The 17,650-nt window shown below is 35.6% G+C and overlaps 2 protein-coding genes across 2 annotated transcripts; one reads left to right on the top strand and one right to left on the bottom strand.

The window, feature by feature from the left end:
- The first annotated feature begins 7,249 nt into the window (after nt 1–7,249).
- LOC107091078 (low choriolytic enzyme-like) lies at nt 7,250–11,878 on the top strand. Its single transcript, XM_015384804.1, has 8 exons — nt 7,250–7,257; nt 7,337–7,378; nt 9,273–9,416; nt 9,523–9,649; nt 10,542–10,720; nt 10,826–10,907; nt 11,402–11,526; nt 11,639–11,878. Exons 3-8 carry the CDS (start codon nt 9,275–9,277, stop codon nt 11,659–11,661), a joined length of 678 nt encoding a protein of 225 aa, XP_015240290.1. The 5' UTR covers nt 7,250–7,257; nt 7,337–7,378; nt 9,273–9,274; the 3' UTR covers nt 11,662–11,878.
- Nucleotides 11,879–13,348: 1,470 nt separating this feature from the next.
- LOC107091066 (high choriolytic enzyme 2-like) lies at nt 13,349–17,363 on the bottom strand. The gene is made up of 8 exons (XM_015384793.1): nt 16,780–17,363; nt 16,579–16,609; nt 16,458–16,508; nt 16,083–16,220; nt 15,884–16,004; nt 14,218–14,574; nt 13,914–14,038; nt 13,349–13,841 (listed from the first exon to the last, which is right to left on the bottom strand). Exons 1-6 carry the CDS (start codon nt 16,831–16,833, stop codon nt 14,391–14,393), a joined length of 579 nt encoding a protein of 192 aa, XP_015240279.1. The 5' UTR covers nt 16,834–17,363; the 3' UTR covers nt 13,349–13,841; nt 13,914–14,038; nt 14,218–14,390.
- Nucleotides 17,364–17,650: the final 287 nt, after the last annotated feature.

The following is a 17,650-nucleotide window of genomic DNA, read 5'->3' on the forward strand; positions in this document are numbered from 1 at the left end:
TACTTGGCACTGCCATGACACCTCCTTTATATAGTGTATTTGCCACATGTGTACTTTAGCAATCATCACAGGACATTGTGTATTGTGATTTTTCATGCACTGATAGTTTACCTGGTACTTTGCTATTTTCCCTTGGTCAGGTATGAGATGTATGATGAAGTTTTTTCTATTTTGCATTCTTGGCTCCAAAATGTGACTGAGCCAGCTCACTGGCAAACTCCATCAGGAAGTCCATGCCTGATAAAGTATATGTGCATTTAGAACTGCAGTGTCAGTCTGGTTGTAAAACACAGGGACCCCATCGTGGTGTTACTTGGAACACAGTGTATTCTCACACCATCTCACACCACTCAATGAATAAGATAAGCTAGATGGTATTATGCGTAGCTCACAACATAACACTTGAAGTGTTAATACCAAGAATAAAAAAATCCTGGCACTAAGTGAAACAGAATTTCTGCAATATACCCGAGTAATGAATCCTTTGCCATCTAGAGTTTGCTTGGCTGATGGAATGGACGCTCCTGGCAAATCTTGGTGACTGTGCTAAGAGCTGCAACAACATCAAATCTTCATATGGGATTAACAAAGTACTTTTGATCTAAGTTAGAATTAAATTAAACTAACATTTCAATGACAGGGTGATTTCCAATCAAGTAAAAGGAACAAGCTTCAAAATTAACACTTGGTTCCAAAGCTGCCAACATGGAAAAGCCAAATCAAGAATTGACAGATTTTTTTTAATCATAGATTTGCTGAGAATGCCCCTGTATTGAAGAGACATGAATTAAAAACAAAGAATGAGCATCCTGGAAACTACAAAAACAAAATATTAAAAGAAGAAATCCTCTGAAAATGGAACTTGACTTTTTATAATAACATAAAGTGTGGCTTGTGAAACAATTTGTGAAACAATAAATGAAATGGGCTTGTGGTTTATTTAGTTTTTGGCAGGAGAGTTTAGTGTCTGTCTGTAGGGTGATAACTGCCTTTACAGCTTTGGGAAAGGAACATTTTTGTCTTCATGTAATGTTTCTGAATCTTTCTTGTGATAAAAGTGAGCCAGCATTTGAGGAAGGATGGTGTTAAAGGCTGAGCTGAAGTCCACAAAAAGCATCCTAAGGTTCTTGGTGTTTAAATGCTGCAGAAGAAACCTGTACCAAAACTAAAGGCTGCCTGAGCCATGGTGTGCTTATGTATTCCGGCAGGATCTTCTTGATTTTCTTCTTAATTACTGCAATCCAAAATAATAGGAAGAGGATCAGTGGTGCATGTGATGGATGATTTATTTGAACACAGGTGGGCCTCAGGCAACAATGACTCTGGAAGCCCTAGGTAGAGGTAAAAGATGTCCAGAAAACCCTTGCAAGTTGTTCAGCACAGGATATCAACATCTGATCAAAACACCATGTCAGGACTTGCATCATTGTTGATGTGGATGAGAGGCTAATGCAGCTCTTCCAGGTGAGATAGATGTTAATAGTGCTTTCTCGGCTTATATTTAATCAGAAGCAATGAAGACTTAACCTTATTTTGACTTTAATTTGTGGAAAATATCTTGTTGAGTTGAACATATGCTTTGTGATAATTTTCTAAAAGGTTGATGATTAAGAAAACAGATTATTTAAAATAGCCTTTTTTTAGGTTTATCTTAGGTTTACAGAATTATATTAAATTAAAAAACAGGTAGGAGAGGAAAAGGGCATTTATTAGACATGCTATTGCTGTTAAAATCATCCATTGTAGTTGAATAAAGAAATAATGTTAATAAGATTGGGTTGAAGTTAACATTATGCAATTGGCAAATATGTTTTCACATTATATCCCATGATTAAGAAAACAGATTATTTAAAATAGCCTTTTTTTAGGTTTATCTGGTCATCTTAAATATTTACATGTGGCAAATATACATATCTCAGAAAGAGTGGATGCAGATAGTTAGCTTTATCAGTTAGTGGTTTGTACATCCTAATTTATCTAGAACGCTGAAGTCATTGCAACACTTCCTCTGTTCTTAGCAGGAAGTTAAGATCCTCTTTACTGGAAGTTTAGATCAGGGTTATATTTAAGCATTGAGCCTCTGCTTAAACACATATTGAAAACTAAAATTAGAAAAAACTTTCAGGTAAAGGTCATAACAGTATCTTCTATCTATCTATCCTCTTATCATGAATGCTTCTAAGCAGAGTGACAGTCCGGGACTGATCCAAAGCAATAATGATCATTTATTAATTTCAATCAATGCATAAATTAATACTATTTGAGTGTTGTCTAATTAAAGTACAGAATTAAATTAAATTAAAAAACAGGTAGGAGAGGAAAATAGGTTGCAAAAATAATTCAAAATTAATTATTAATGTTTTTTTACCCTAAGAAAAATATTCCCACATTGAAAGTATAGATGTATGCAATATTTTGGATTTGATGAGTCGTATCTCTCAAGATACTTTGATGATTTGAGGTATGAATACAGCCATAATCATAGCATAGTTGAAATATGTAAAGTTCCATTTAAGGGGAGAAATGCATGTAATATGCTTTAGGACTTTATATTACTTGTACCCTTTTTAAATTTGATTATGCAGCTTTTTACCAAATTATCACAAAGCATTCTAATGATGAAACGACCTAAAGGCTTGTTTCTTGATGAACATTTGGAGCTGCGTCCTGAAAATATCAAAAAGACAAAAGCCAGCAATTCAGTTGATAAAGGATGCATAAACATCAAAACACTAGAGAAACCTTTATTAGATGAGGGTTTTCTATAATGATAGGGACTTGAATGCTTGTCAATCCAGTTTTCGTTTCCATGGAGATTTTTGGTGATAATGCACAGCTGAACAGCACATTTTGTGCAGTTGATTTTTATCTGTTTTTCAGTGTAAAGCTTGGACCTTTCCTTGGTGGTGAATGATCATGGGTCTTGGATTGGTTTGCCTTTATGTGCATCTGTGTGGCTGCACATATTATCCTCCACTCTTTTGAAAAAAACTTAATGCTGTTTGAATGAAATTAAGTTCCATAGTGCTACAAATAATAAAACATATAATTTTTTCCCCTCATAGTCAGCGGAAACATGCAGGAATCTCCTTTATAACTCTGATTCATATGCATTCCTTTCTTGTTCTGTGAAAGGATCTAGCTAAGATTTTTAAAAGGCATTAAAATAACATTAGCCATTAAAATAACATTTATACATGATATATCTGGTGCTGACATAATTATTAGCATGCCTTTTTGACTAATATTTTTTTTAATAATGCCCCCTGACCAAATTCCTATCTCTAATCTGGCAACTGACCTCCAGAGATACATACAAACATTTTTTCTTCATCAGCATGCTTGGAAAAATTAATATACTATATGTAGTTTTAGGAATTTATTTTGTTTTATTGAAAATAAGAACATACATATGATTATGTGGGAGTGGGAAAAAACATGAGACTGACATGAAAGACAGAAATCAATGGGAAAAAAACTACAAGAGCTCAAAAACTGGCTGGAGATACCATCCTAAATAATCATCCGGCAAAGAGTGATGATCCTGCAGCTCCCTTTTAAATGCCAGTCAGTCTGATGAGAAGATTGCGGCCAGGTGTGCAGCAACCAGAGCAAACAGAACAACAGATTTCTTTTCTGAAAACAGGAATTCTCACCCTGAATTCTCTACCTGTTATGCAAGACAATTCTTTTTTAAGGTTTTTTCCGCTTGCATACAGTACAGACTGTTTTTCTTAGATATAGATGTGAATATATAGATTTTGAAGTATTATAAATAAATAGGTGTGTGATCATATGTCAAGATTATAGATTATATCTATATTTTGTAATGGTTCTTCCCATTTGTTGTGACTCTTGAGTTTTCTGTTATCAGTTGTTCTGTTTTGTTCTTTGATTTATTTTCCATTATATTTAAGCATTCTTTAGTTACTCTCTGTTTCCACCTTGTGCTTGTTTCCTTTCCCCTTGGCTTCCTTCTAGTTAGTTCCACACACACCTGCTCCTTATTCAGCTCATTAGTCCGTTCTTTGTTCTGTTCTCCTTGACATACTCTCCCTCTGCAGTCACTCAGTGCTGGTTCCTTGTGGTTACTGAAGTTGTCTTCTCAGCTCCCTGGCTCCTCATGCTCGTTTTCCCCTGATGTCTCTGTGGTTTTTGGTTTGTTTAACATTTTAAGTTGGATTTCTGGATTGCTGCCTCTGTTACCTGTGTTCTTCGATTAAATCTGTCAGAACTCATTCACTTCACTCGTCTCTGCATCTGGGTCCTAAAGCAACCTCACCACCCATTGTTTGTTTGTTTATGTCTGTATGTATGTGTGTCTGTCTGTCTTTTATGAAAGAAAATGGAAATAAACTGGTTAAACATTGTGCTCTTCATTATTTCACAAAACCGTGTCACGTCAACCTGAACCCGACAGACTTCTCGGGGGGGTATTAAAGAGATTAAATTACTAATATGAATGGTGCTCAGTGGAGCAGTGGGTAGCACTGCGGCCTTGCAGCAAGAAGGTTCTGGGTTCAATTCCTGGCCCAGGGTCTTTCTGCATGGAGTTTGCATGTTCTCCCTGAGCATGCCAGTCCAAAAACATGACTGTTAGGTTAATTGGCTTCTCTAGATTGTCCTTAGGTGTGAGTGAATGGTTGTTTGTACTGTGTTGCCCTGCGATGGCGACCTGTCCAGGGTGTACACTGCCTCTCACTCATTGACTGCTGGAGATAGGCACCAGAACCCTTTGCGACCCCACTTGGGACAAGCGTGTCAGACGATGGATGGATTACTAATATGAGAAAAAAGTTCTAGGACAATAAAAATATACATTTTTTTATATTTTTTTATTCTTTATGAGATCAAAGTCAGGAGAATGAAGCCAAAGGGATAAGAATAAAAACTCGTAATATTAGAAAGATACAAATATTACTAATATTAAGTGTACTCTAAGTCCCTCTGATACTGTTTAAGTGTCTGACTCTAACAGCAGATTTGCCACATTCAACATGTCAGACGCTCTGACTCATCCGCAATACAGGCAGATCTCTATGCCACTATATCACGTGATTTGTCCTAGTAAGAATTACATTTCAGATATCTGAAATTTTCATTTTAGATAGGAGGAATACTATTAAAGATATCTGAAATAAAAACAAATACCGGTATATGTTAAAACAGCCACTTAAAATTAGTGAAGATTTGTAGATATCTGAAATGTAGTTTTACTAGTACAAATTTGATTCCAGAGTATTTAAAATGTAATTTCTACTGGTAGAAATGTAATTAGTGATATCTATAATACAATTCTGACTAGAAACATTGTTATTGTGAGTAGGTAAAATGCATTAGTGCTCTCTTTAATAGAAATGTGACTAGTCAGACTGCCTATTTTATGTTAAAACAGAGCTTCATTGTTCTTTGAAAGTATCTAAAAATAAATTTTAGATAGACATTATTATAATTGAGATATCTAGAATTCTAATTTAACTAGTCATAAAATAAGTAGATGATGTAATTATATATGTACTAGCAGAAATATATTTCAGATGTCAAGAATTGTATTTCTAGATATCTGTAATACTATATTCATTTTTGATATCAAAAATAGTAATTATGACTAGCAGTAACTCTATTATGGCAATATGAAATTAGAATTCATCCTAGTCAGAATAAATTTTAGATAGGAAGAATTGTATTTTAGATATCTGGAAGTAAAAGCCCAATACACATGAATGGGAAACATGGCGTCATTTGCAATAGTAAGAATTACATTTGAGTTGTCGGAAATGTTTTTTTTAGATAGGTGGAATTCTATTTTAGATATCTGAAATGTTCCTTTTGATTTCATTTTGATTCAAGGTTTTCTATCTAAGGAAAACTACCTGATTGAATTGACTTATGCAATCCCTCACACCAGACATACATGTAGCAACATAAGAACTTGCAAACAAAGGATAGTGAGGGGACAGAGCATGTTGAGTAACAAAGACATAGCTGAAATCCTCTGGATTCATTTCCAGCCAATACAAATAAACATGTGATGCTTAATCACTGTAGATTGTCATGGTAGACAAAAAAGAAAACAGAGCAGTAGGCATGACTGATGTAGTCAGTACTCATGATTAAGCTTTAACCAGTTTGCTCACATCCTTTTCTTTGTCACTGCTTTCTAAGATTACCTACAAACGAAAATATACCATGATGAAGATATAACAGTTTTAATTTAATTAGTGCTATATACACAGTTAAAAACACCTATTCACGCTCACTTTATAAAAAGTAATAATAATAATAATTTTCTTCTATTTTATGCTGCATGAAATCCAAATTAAAAAAAATGTTTTCGGCCTGTAAATATGATCAAAATAGTTTCTATCTGCTACATGTAAGAATAATCAGAAAGAGAATTTCTACATTCATGAATATAGGTACACTGATCCTCTGTCCATGGGATCTGTCATTAAGAAAGTCTAATTTTGGTTGCCTTTAACCTTTAATTGCACAAAGTTCTGACAAGTAGCAGTTTTGTGATGGTGTAAGAATCCATGTATAAATAAATTATCAACAGTCTATCTTTGCATTTACCTTGTTAAACCAAATCAGCTAAAACCTGTAATTTTCCCAGAATTGTCTATCTCTATCTTGAAGGAACAAACAACAGACCTTTTACAGCTATGAAAAATGCAGATGACATCAATCAATGCAAATAGACTGAGTAGGAGTCTCTTTACTAAAACTGTGAAGAGAAAATAACGTAGGGTTAAAAACTGTGTGATTCAACAAAGTGACAAGCATAACCATACAGCTATTTTAGTTTTATGTAATTCCACAATTGCCACAAACTGTATCATGTTGTTACTTCCCCTTTTTAGGGCTCAATGTTTGACCTTAAAAGGATCGTTAAACTACGCTCCAAACTGCTTATAAACAGAGAGCAGATGAACATTAAATGGTATTCAGAGTCTTTGTTCTTCAGGTAAACATTTCTTTTCTTTCTCAACTCCAACAACAAGACTCACCACATATAAAGATCTGATATAGAACTTCAGAGACCATCATCATGACCTCAACTTTTCTATACCTCCTCTTTTTCTCTGTAATGGATGTCTGTCTGGTAAGTTTTGGATTATTGAATTTAAATTCCTTTTTATTTAAATATAGAAAATCTAAAATATAAGCTTATGAATTGCTTGAAAATTATTTGTCATGTGTAATTTTATGTATCTGTATTGTAGAGTGGACCGGCTGAAATAAAAAGTCAAACAGGTAAGTTAAGAACTGAGCTTAATGAGGTCTGACATGTGTAAATATGTAATATCTGAAGTTTTCCTTATTTTACCCTCAGATGAGATCACGGACGCTGTCCCAATACCCAAACTTGATATAAGTAAGACACTGATTTTAATTCTATTAATTTACTATTAGACTTAAAAATTTGGTCTGCAGGATTTTCAATTTTCAAACTTGAAAATATAAACGACTACTATGGGGTTCTCTCACAAGCCCAGCTGGCACAGAGGGCTCCTGAGGCAGCAACCGGGTCCCCTGCCCAAATAGTTACAGAGGCAAAAACAAGTGGGGGTGGGGTGGACTGTTGGTTGACCTCAAAGAGGTTCTGTTAAACTGTCCAGCACCTCTGAAAAGCAGGTCAGTGCTTTGCTAATGCTATTTGCAGAGAGATTGAAGGAGCTGATGACCTCATTGAGCACGTGGTTAAACTGTGAAAGGAGTGCTTTAAGGGGTCTCGTCATCCCACCAATCAAACATTGCGTGGTAGAAGCAGAGGCGAGTGTTCGGAGTCTTATTACCTAGGCTCAATTCGCTGTAGGGGTCAGAAAGCTCTTTGGTGTAAAGGCTTTTGGGGGTGAATCAGATGTTCTCTGAATATCTCAGGTCTATGGATGATGTACAGCTGTTGTTGCTGACGCGCCTCTTCAACATATGTGCCCATTAATCAGGAGTAGTGTTCCTGGACTCGCAACCTGGGTTGGAGGTCCCCCTTCTGGCCAACCCCACTGTGCTGTTGGGGACCTTATTTGTGAACAGAGACCAGAGATCACACTTCTTAGCTTGCCTGGATGACCAATGCAACTTGGGTTCAGGAGAGAAAAGTCCCTCAGATGGTTTTACTTCGACTGCAGGAGGACCCGTGTGTTTTTTTGTCTCCGTCAGGAAACACTGCCTCTACCAACATGCAAGATACTTGCGGGTTCATTGGAATTTGCCCAACATGTGTTTTTTGGACAGGTTAAAGGCATTCAACCATATTCATAATTGTTCACTTTGAGGAAAACTCACGGAGCATGGGAGCTGTTTATTAGGCCCAATCAGGTCTCCATACAAATGAAGTAGGAGTTGTTAAGTTAGACCTGTTCCAGGTGCATGTCTAAGTCCAGCAGAGGTGACCTTTGTCATCAACAGGGTTTAAGATTAACCTCTGCCAAGCAACCAAATGCACTGGAAGGTTGCATAAGCCCTCCAGCTAGCCTGTTTGTTGGACGGATTTCATACAAATGTTTTATTGAACTCCCCATGAGTAGCCTCCTGTGCATACCTTGACAGATATCATTTTAGTCAGGCAGTCCCTAAGGAGAACACATGAACCGGTGGGGGTGGTATTGTTACAAAACATTGAAGGTGTAAGAAAATTGGAGAGTCGACAAAAAAAAAAAAAAAAAACTAAAGATGAAATGAAGAAGCAAAAGACAAAGAAAAAGAAGAGCCTATTTGAAGAAAATTGGGACAGAGCAGGTCGAGACTGACTGGCTTTACACTGAAACCTATTACTTGATAATGACCTGTAGTATTATACATTTTATATCGTATTGATATGTACAGTGGTTATTCACATTTAAAAAGTTTAAGTATACTTATATTGCCATAATCAGCTTTGATAATCTATGTTTAATAGTATGAAACATAAATTCCCAACATCAAAATTGTGGAAAGTAAAAATATTGGGTGACTGTAAACTCTGAAATAAATACTAAACAGGCTGATGGTCGATGAGCAATCTTGCAATCTACTTTTAGGGTGATCTTGGTTAAAAAAGAATGTTGTATTTGAGTGTATTCAATTGGAAATTCATATTGGACACTTTTACAGATAAGACATCTTTCTTTCACTCTTTATTGGCAAGCTATATTACTTCAAATTTTCAGTGTTGCTAAAATCTATATTAAGTGATGCACCTTAATATGTAAAAAAATAATCTTACAGCCTTTTCTTATTTTTTTACTTATTTTTGTTATCTAAAATCCTTTTTTTATTTGCTGAAATAGAAATGCCTGTGCTGCATGGAGACATTGCTGTAGCAGATACGACGTACAAGAATGCAGAGCCATGTACTGCCACTGAAAAAGGCTGCAAGTGGCCCAAAGAAGGACGTTATGTCTACGTGCCTTATTACATTTCCCCAGACTACAGTAAGCTGTTCTAATTTTAACAATCTAAGTTCACATGAGCTATTCTAAAGAAACCGTTTCAATAGATTTATTGAACACAATTTTAATGTATTTCAATTATGTGTAGCCCAAGAGGAGCAGAACATCATCATTAGAGGCATGCGGAGCTTCAACCAGACAACCTGCATTCGTTTTATCCCCTGGAATCCCAGTGTTCGAAATTACATCTCTTTCTTTACTCAACCTAACTCTGGGTAGGAAAACAAATCAATATTTTATTTTAGCCTATAGATCTATCTGTCTGTCTGTCTGTCTGTCTGTCTGTCTGTCTGTCTGTCTGTCTGCCTGTCTGTCTGTCTGTCTGTCTGTCTATCTGCACAGGCAGACTGGAGGGTCAGTCGAAGGTTTTATGAATGTTGAAAAGTTACTTAGTGTTGCTTTAATGAAGCCAAGTTTTAACCCACTCTGAGAGCAACCAGAACCATCCTTTTAGAAGCGCAAAGGGTCATTAGGACCACCGATTGTAGGATTACCCCAAAAACTGAGAGCTATATCACAGTTAACATCCTCGTCAATGCCAACAAGTGGCAGGTAATCTGACAATATGCCAGTGCAACCGATTTTTCTTTAAATGATAGATTAATAGGGGACAAGCAGCCTAGTGGTTAGGGCATAGTGATTTGGGCATAGATGTTGGAACCCTGAGTTTCTGAGTTTGAGCCCCACTCCCACAGACTGTCTCTCTGAGTCTCTGAGCAAGACCCTTAACCCCACACTGCTCCCCAAGGGGATGAGTTAAATGCAAAGTTACATTTCTCCAATGTGAGATAAAGTTAAATTATTTCATCTCTGTTCATGAGGTGATTATACCTTCATAATTTCATATAACTTATTTTATTCATCTCATTTTTGTATTCACTACCCTACTAGGTCCCCATTTGTTACATTTTAAGAATACAAGTCAGTTTTTAATAACTGTTCAAACACAATAACAATGTATATAATGTATTAGAAGAAAAAAAGGCAATCATGTTAAAAGGTCTTAAAGATGTGAAATATAATTTAATACACTTAGTATATTTTTGCAGGATTAAAGTCTATGTCAGTTTGATCGTTTCTGTTTTATTTTCTTGTGGAACATCTCAGGTGCTGGTCTTACCTAGGCCGTCAGAAAGGAGTACAGCACATCTCCCTTGAGAGAGGAGGATGCGTAAGATATTCGACTGTGCAACATGAGATTCTTCATGCTCTTGGATTCAACCATGAGCAGGTCCGCTCAGACAGAGACAGATACGTCCGAATTCTCTTCAACAACATTAAGCGAAGTTAGCAGCTTAATTTTTAAGTTTATATTCTGAAATTTGCAATTCTCTAATTGTAAATAAGAACAACTTTAACATGTATAAAATTGTCTCCTGATTTATCAACAGAACAGCAATACAATTTCCAAAAGAAGAGGACAAACAACTTGGAAACTCCCTATGACTTTAGCTCTGTCATGCATTACAACAAGTGAGTCTTTCAAATTTGAAATTCATGCAAAACAATGTAATCCTGTTCAAATGCAGAAACTTTCTCTATTGACTTCTATTGATGGCGTTAACTGACCAAAACACCTAAGTATGCCTTCATCCCATCTAGATTTAATTTAATGCATTATATATTGTCATTTAAAAGAATTTGCTCATCTCTTTTCAAGATGTAAATATTTGGTTCCACAACAACTTTGTCTTAGGTTGTTGAGCCTGACAAATCCCATCTGTAACCAATCTCAAAACTTTAACACAGCTGTATTTCATCAATAGTTTATTTGCCCATTCATTTCTGTTAATATAGTGTCAGTTCTCGGCTTTAGAAAGTTTCTTATGTTATACTTAATAATTTTTTTAGTGCCCTACTTTTGTTGACTTATAGGTTTTATTTCAGAAATTTGCTAAATTCTATCACACTTTCAATTTTGTAATTGAAAAATGTGCTCTGTTTTTTTTATTTTATTTTTTTGTAAGATATGCCTTCTCCAAGAATGGGTTGCCAACCATCGAAGCAAAGGGAGATCCTGCCCCCGCGTTTGGAAACGCCCGTCAAATGAGCACCAATGACATTATTCGTGTCAACAAGCTTTACAGATGCAGTAAGTTAAAAACATACTCCACATTTTATCTATTATGTGAATATGTATAGAATTATATAATTTAATAAAGATATCTATCATTAACAGTATTCATTCTATTTTTTTCATCCAGGATCCTCATTTTATCGGTATTAGCACAGACATCTGGATATGCTGCACCAAAAGACATGATGTCAAAGCACTGGGAAATCATACATCTGCAAACTTTCCAAGTCATAAGTAAATATTTAAAGAAATTATTGTGTAGAAAATCTGGAGTAGACAGGTTCCAAAAGAGATATTACCTGAATGGCCTTCTTCTGATTAGGGATATTACATCAGACTGTACTTCAACAGAGATAAATAAGTGAAAGAAAAGAGCTAAACAAATGTAAAGGTTTGATTTTTATTTTTTTGTAAATGCTATATCCAAAATAAATATGAAAAAATGCAATGGCTTCTTATGTTTTAGAAATGAATAATTAAAGTCTGTTTTGCAAGCTAAATGTCCTTTTCCATCTATTTATTATTATCTATTTATTATTATTGTTAAAAGTGGTTTCCTGAACATCTAGACCTTAATAATAATGGCAGTAATGTGACATGGTTTTAGTTCAATCGGGGGGAGATTTTTATTGTTTATCTTTTAGTGAAACTGAAGATGTCAAGATGTAGAAAAAAATATATATTTTCTTCAACCCCAGAGTAATAGAAGGTTTTAAGCAGGGGTCTGCTCACTCCAAAGGACCTCAGCCTCCTCAGGAGGTGGAGGCGACTCTAGCCCTTCTTATACAGGGCGTCAGTGTTATGAGTCCAGTCCAGTTTATTGTTGACCTGAACACCCAGGTATTTAAAAATCTCCACAGTGTGTATGTCCTCTCCTGGATGTTCAAGGGGGATTGAGGTGGGGTTCTTCTCACTGATGGTTCCCCTCTGACACACAACCCAAAATGGCGTCATCTGAGAACCTCTGGAGGTGGCAGCTGTCCGTGTTGTAGGTAAAGTCTGAGGTGTAGAGGGTGAAGCGAAACTGAGACAGAACTGTGCTCTGGGGGGCCCTGGTGCTGCAGACTGCCACCTCTGACTGCCAGCCATGCAGCCGCACATGCTGAGGGCGGTCAAGTAGGTAGTTGATGGTCCAGGCAAGCAGATTTTTGTCCTCCAGCTTCCCCCTTAGCAGCATTGATTGATTGATTGACTTTATTGATCTCTCAATGGAGAATTGTACTTGTTACATCAGAATAATGTGCCAAAGGAAGAAAAAGGTGAATGGGTTTATATATAAATGGATATTTATATATATAGTATTGCACTAGGTGTGAGGTATAGAGAACCGGGTTATTGCACAGCATATCAAATCTCCTCCATCTTCCTCCCATAGTCCCTCTTTGCCACCCTGATCCTCAATTTGAGCTCCTGCTGAACTCTAAGCTGCTCCTCTCTGTCCGCTGAGTTGAAAACCTTCTTCTTCTGTTTCAGGAGGACTTTCAGTTTAGGGGTCACCCAGGGGGGTTTACCCTGGTTGTAAGGAATCCCGGGGAAATAATTATCCTGGTCTTCCCATTTATAAAGATCATTCTGAAAAAACTGCACTACACCTTCAGTCAAGTGGGTGGCAGCAATAAGCCATGGCAATGGAATAGTGGCTATTGTACATGTAAAAAGTTTATAATTAGTTAAAGAATTAATCTAGGTTTTGCGTGGTTCTGTCAGAACTGACAGTAGGTTAAAGTCTAGCCAGTATAATTCAAAGAAAGACAAAATAAAAAAGTCCCAAACGGCATGAGTTATATAATGCATATTTTTTTTGTTTTTATTTGTAATATACAGAATAAATGATCAACAGGAGTGAAAATAGAAGAATTATTTAATGCTATGGCCAAAGAATATTTTTATGTTCTCATCGTATGGCATACAGTAATTGATTAGCTCTTTTGCATGCTTTTTTTATTACACATCAGAAAAGCATTTTTTTTTTCTTTCACTACATTTTCTTTCTTAACAGGAAAATTTTAAAATCCTTTTAAAATTGAGTATTTTATTTTCATAGGCATATTGTAATATAAATGTCTTTTACAAAAACATTCTGTTTAATCACTACTTTTATTTTGATTAAAAAAAAAAAGTATGAATAATGGAGTAGGCTTTAGATAGGTGCATCAGAAGAACTAATCAATATGAAAGCATTAGTTAAGCAAAGAATGAGAATTATTTTTAAGTTGACATCGACCTTAAGGCAAGAATTAATGTATTTTTTTGCATCTCTGTGAAACATAGGAGGGAAAGTTCTGCCATCTCTGATCAATGGGATCTTGTCCACTTCAATGCAGGGAATTCTGTTAAACAAAAACAAAAAATTTATTTGGTACGTTAGTTACTGACAGTATAGTTGTCAACAGGATACTCACAGCATTCATAAAGTCTTTTGATACGAAGGATGTCATTGGCACTCATTTCCTTGGCGTTTCCAAACTTAAGGTTAGGATTGCACTTGGCAACGATGGTTGGTTTTCCATTTTTGGAGGCGGCATCACTTAAAAATGCAGTCAGTTATTACTGATAATTGTACAATCTGTTTACAGTAATTGACCATTTTGCATTCACAAAAGTTTCTTAAGTCATTTGAGCAAATGTTGAATAAATACAACTTCATCAACAGAAAACAAAAATCATTCATCTTCATGCAAAACCATAAATTGTAATAAAACTTACTTCCTGTACTCCATGACGGAGTTAAAGTCATAAGGTGTTCCCAAGTTGTTTGTCTCTATCTTTTCGAAATTATATTTCAAATCTACCAAAAATCCAGAACAGATGAGGATGATATAAATCTGAAAGGATCACTTTCATATAAAAATATGTGTCAATTTACAGCCGTCAGCAAACTAACCAGGTAAAATGTTCTCAAAGAGGATTCGGACGTAGGTGTCTCTGTCGGAGCGAACTTGCTCATGATTGAAACCAAGAGCATGAAGAACCTCATGCTGCACAACACTTTGGTGCAAGCAGCCTCCTTTGTTAAGAGAAATGTACTGTCCTCCATCCTGGCGCCCCACATAGGACCAACAGCTAAAAGGTAAAAAGACAAAACATTTGTTTTTTTGTTGTAAAGGGTAAAGGACACAACAGCAACCAGTCTGCCAAGGAGATAATATGAAGAGTAAATATGGAAAGTTTTTGATGCCAAAGAGACAGTATGTCAATGTATTCTAACTTACTGTGACAAACAGCCAACATTTTCTAAGCTTCAGATCGGGGAGCCTGTTCTTTTATTCCACAACTTCACATGTATACTTGTGACATGTTTAGATTTGCAGATCTTTGTGTGTAGTCAGAAAAAGTTTGTTCAGTCAACTATAGTATATTTCATTATTAACTGACTTGCATACCTACTAAGTAACTAACTAAAGAGTAGTCTAATTACATAATTATATAGCATTTGTCTTTACAAATCATTAGCAGGTCATTAGTTATATAGGATAACTGTTAGGTTTAATGAACATAGACAATTATTCATTAAGTATTTTTATTTCAATCTGATCAGCCAATATTATGGATGCCGTCACTCAGATGTGCAAAATCAGAGGTGTCAAATAATGACGTACAAATACTTCGTTAGTACACTTTTTAGGAATCTATACTTTACTCCATTACTTTTTTTTCTTCCTACTTCTGTCTTCTACTCATTACATTTTCAAACAAGTATCTGTACTTTCTATTCCTTACATTTTTTTAAATAAACTTACTCGTTACACTTGGCTTCGGTTTAATATTTATAAATATTTATCTCACGTCATGTGCGCCATCCAATGCAGATCATTGGGGCCATCCACATCTAGTGAAAACTAGTGTAATTGGGTGAGTCATATAACGTAAACACAAATTGGTTAGCTATTCATCAACTTTGTGCTGACGCCAAAAGAAATCATCAAAAACAAGCAGGTGTTCCACTAACTGCAAACACAAATTTTCTATGCCATGCTACATTGTTGGAAACAGAAAGAGATGTCGAAATGTCTGAAAGGTAGGACACAGGCCAGAGCCTATCGGGAGATGGAGACCAACAAGACCTCCCTCATCCTTGGCCCTATCTCAAAGAATTTTTGAGCTTTTAATTCATATAGTGGCATCTGGCTGTTTTTTTTTTAAAGGTTACTTTATACTTTTATACTTTAAGTAGTTTTTGGAGCACATACTTAACTTTTACTTGAGTAAAGAGGTCAAGTTGATACTTTTTAAAGTTTTTTTTAAACTGCAGTATCTATACTTCTACTTAAGTAAAAAAATTATGTACTTATGACACCACTGGCAATAAAGTTAATTGTGACATGATTAAATAGTTTATGCGTATTCTGTTGTCTTAGCTGTGTGTTCCTACCCATCTTTATTTTCAATGTAGATGAAATCTCGATCACCACACTTCCAGGGGACAAAGCGAATGCAGGTAGATACATTGAAGCTCTGCAGTCCTCTGATGATGATGCTGCGCTCTTTCTGAGCTACAGAGAGGTTAGTTAAAACCTAATCATGTCTAAACAGGTTTCTTATAAGTAAAATGTAAAATCAGAGATCCTTACAGTAACTTTCAGAGATGAAGTAGGGCACGTAAACATAGGATCCTGATTTTGGCCACTTGCACCCTTTAGCAGTGCAAGGGTCTGCATTCCTGCTTAAAGTTTTTGGTTTTGCAATGTCATCATACAGCACAGCTGTTTCTGTAACACAGAAAAAGGCAATACATTTCTTAAAAGGTAGTATGCATGATTCATTTTGATGATCAAATTTTTAATAATTTTATATATAAATTTTTTCGCTGCAACTTGTAAAGTTATAGCTATAAACGTAAAACTTTGCAGAGTTTATGTGTAGTCAGAAAAATGTTTTTCAAACCAAACATTTCTTCATGTTACATAAGCATAAGTTTATACTTGGAGGCAGGTTAATGACCTTACCAAAGTCAGCTTTAGGTCTTGGGGGAGTTTTAGAATCACCCACTGACTCATCTGGATAAAACAGAAAGAATCGATCAGATATAAAGATCTTTCCATCAAATGGCTCTTATACGTTACTCACCAATGTTATATTCGTTGTCAATTGGCACACTCTGCAACACAAACAGGAACAAAGTTTCAACTTAAAAGATGCTCTCATTTATATATTTTTCAATTGCAGGTTTTAATGATAATCTGACGCATTGCTCTTCATTTGTATATAGTAAGGTCTGTGAAGCCAATCTGAATTGGAAAATGTTCAGCTCTGCAGACTGAAACTCACCACAGAAACATCAGCTATTGCCAGGAAGAGCAGGAGGAAAACCACAGCACTCATGGTGATGGCTCTCTTAAAGCAAAACCTTAATAGTGAAAGACAAATACTTAGTAGTATTTGAATTTACCACAACATTTGCTGTGCAAGCAGAAGTCTTAAACTGGACACAGGTCTCCTGCTTTTAAGAAGCTCACTCAAATCCCAGGCAGACCTTTTTTGGTCATTGAGTCTGCAGTTTTGTATTTGATAGGCTTAGCTGAAAAAATGAAATACCAGTTACACAGAACTATTTGGAGGAACTCTACAAAACCAAAATTACATAAGACCAAAATGCATCTGGGCCAGTTGTTCAAGTTTAAAATTTGTGTCTTCATCTGAGCTAAGAAAATACATGTATTTGCATTTGTTTCACTTAATTTTTAAACATTTCTTTAGCAGTAGTCACAAAGTTTCCACAGACAGTGTTAACACACTCCACACACCACACACATCTAATTGTATCAAATCATCCTACCCCACTAAGAAGTGGAAGTCCTATGATTTAGTGATGAATTTCCCTCTGTCGCCCTTTTATTAATATGAGCTTTGACCTCTGTCAGAAAGGTCTAAAATGTGTCTATCCTTAACTCACTGAATAATGCTAATGCAAATCTTTAAAAAAATGTTTTATGACTTTTCTGAGACTGTTGATTTTTACATTTTCTCAGTTAAACTGCTTGTCTGACATCATCATCAGACATGCTCAGAGCAGTCCGCAAAATATGATTAAACCAAGTTTATCTGCATGTTAGTTGTTTCTTTCTTTAGGACACGCACTACATACAATAATGTTAACGCAAAAGCAAAACATAAAACCCAAAAAGACTAGATTTATGTT

Source organism: Cyprinodon variegatus, unplaced genomic scaffold (genome assembly GCF_000732505.1).
Source record: "Cyprinodon variegatus isolate N-32 unplaced genomic scaffold, C_variegatus-1.0 Scaffold324, whole genome shotgun sequence".
Classification (NCBI taxonomy): Eukaryota; Metazoa; Chordata; class Actinopteri; order Cyprinodontiformes; family Cyprinodontidae; genus Cyprinodon; species Cyprinodon variegatus.

Coding starts and splice junctions, on each gene's coding strand:
- LOC107091078 (XM_015384804.1), top strand. CDS start 9,275: ATGCCTGTGCTGCATGGAGACATTGCTGTAGCAGATACGACGTACAAG. Junction 10,908..11,401: donor TCTGTCATGCATTACAACAA/GTGAGTCTTTCA, acceptor TTTTTTTGTAAG/ATATGCCTTCTCCAAGAATG. Junction 11,527..11,638: donor CAACAAGCTTTACAGATGCA/GTAAGTTAAAAA, acceptor TTTTTCATCCAG/GATCCTCATTTTATCGGTAT.
- LOC107091066 (XM_015384793.1), bottom strand. CDS start 16,833: ATGAGTGCTGTGGTTTTCCTCCTGCTCTTCCTGGCAATAGCTGATGTT. Junction 16,005..16,082: donor CTTCATCTCTGAAAGTTACT/GTAAGGATCTCT, acceptor ACCTCTCTGTAG/CTCAGAAAGAGCGCAGCATC. Junction 14,575..15,883: donor TACATTGAAAATAAAGATGG/GTAGGAACACAC, acceptor TTTACCTTTTAG/CTGTTGGTCCTATGTGGGGC.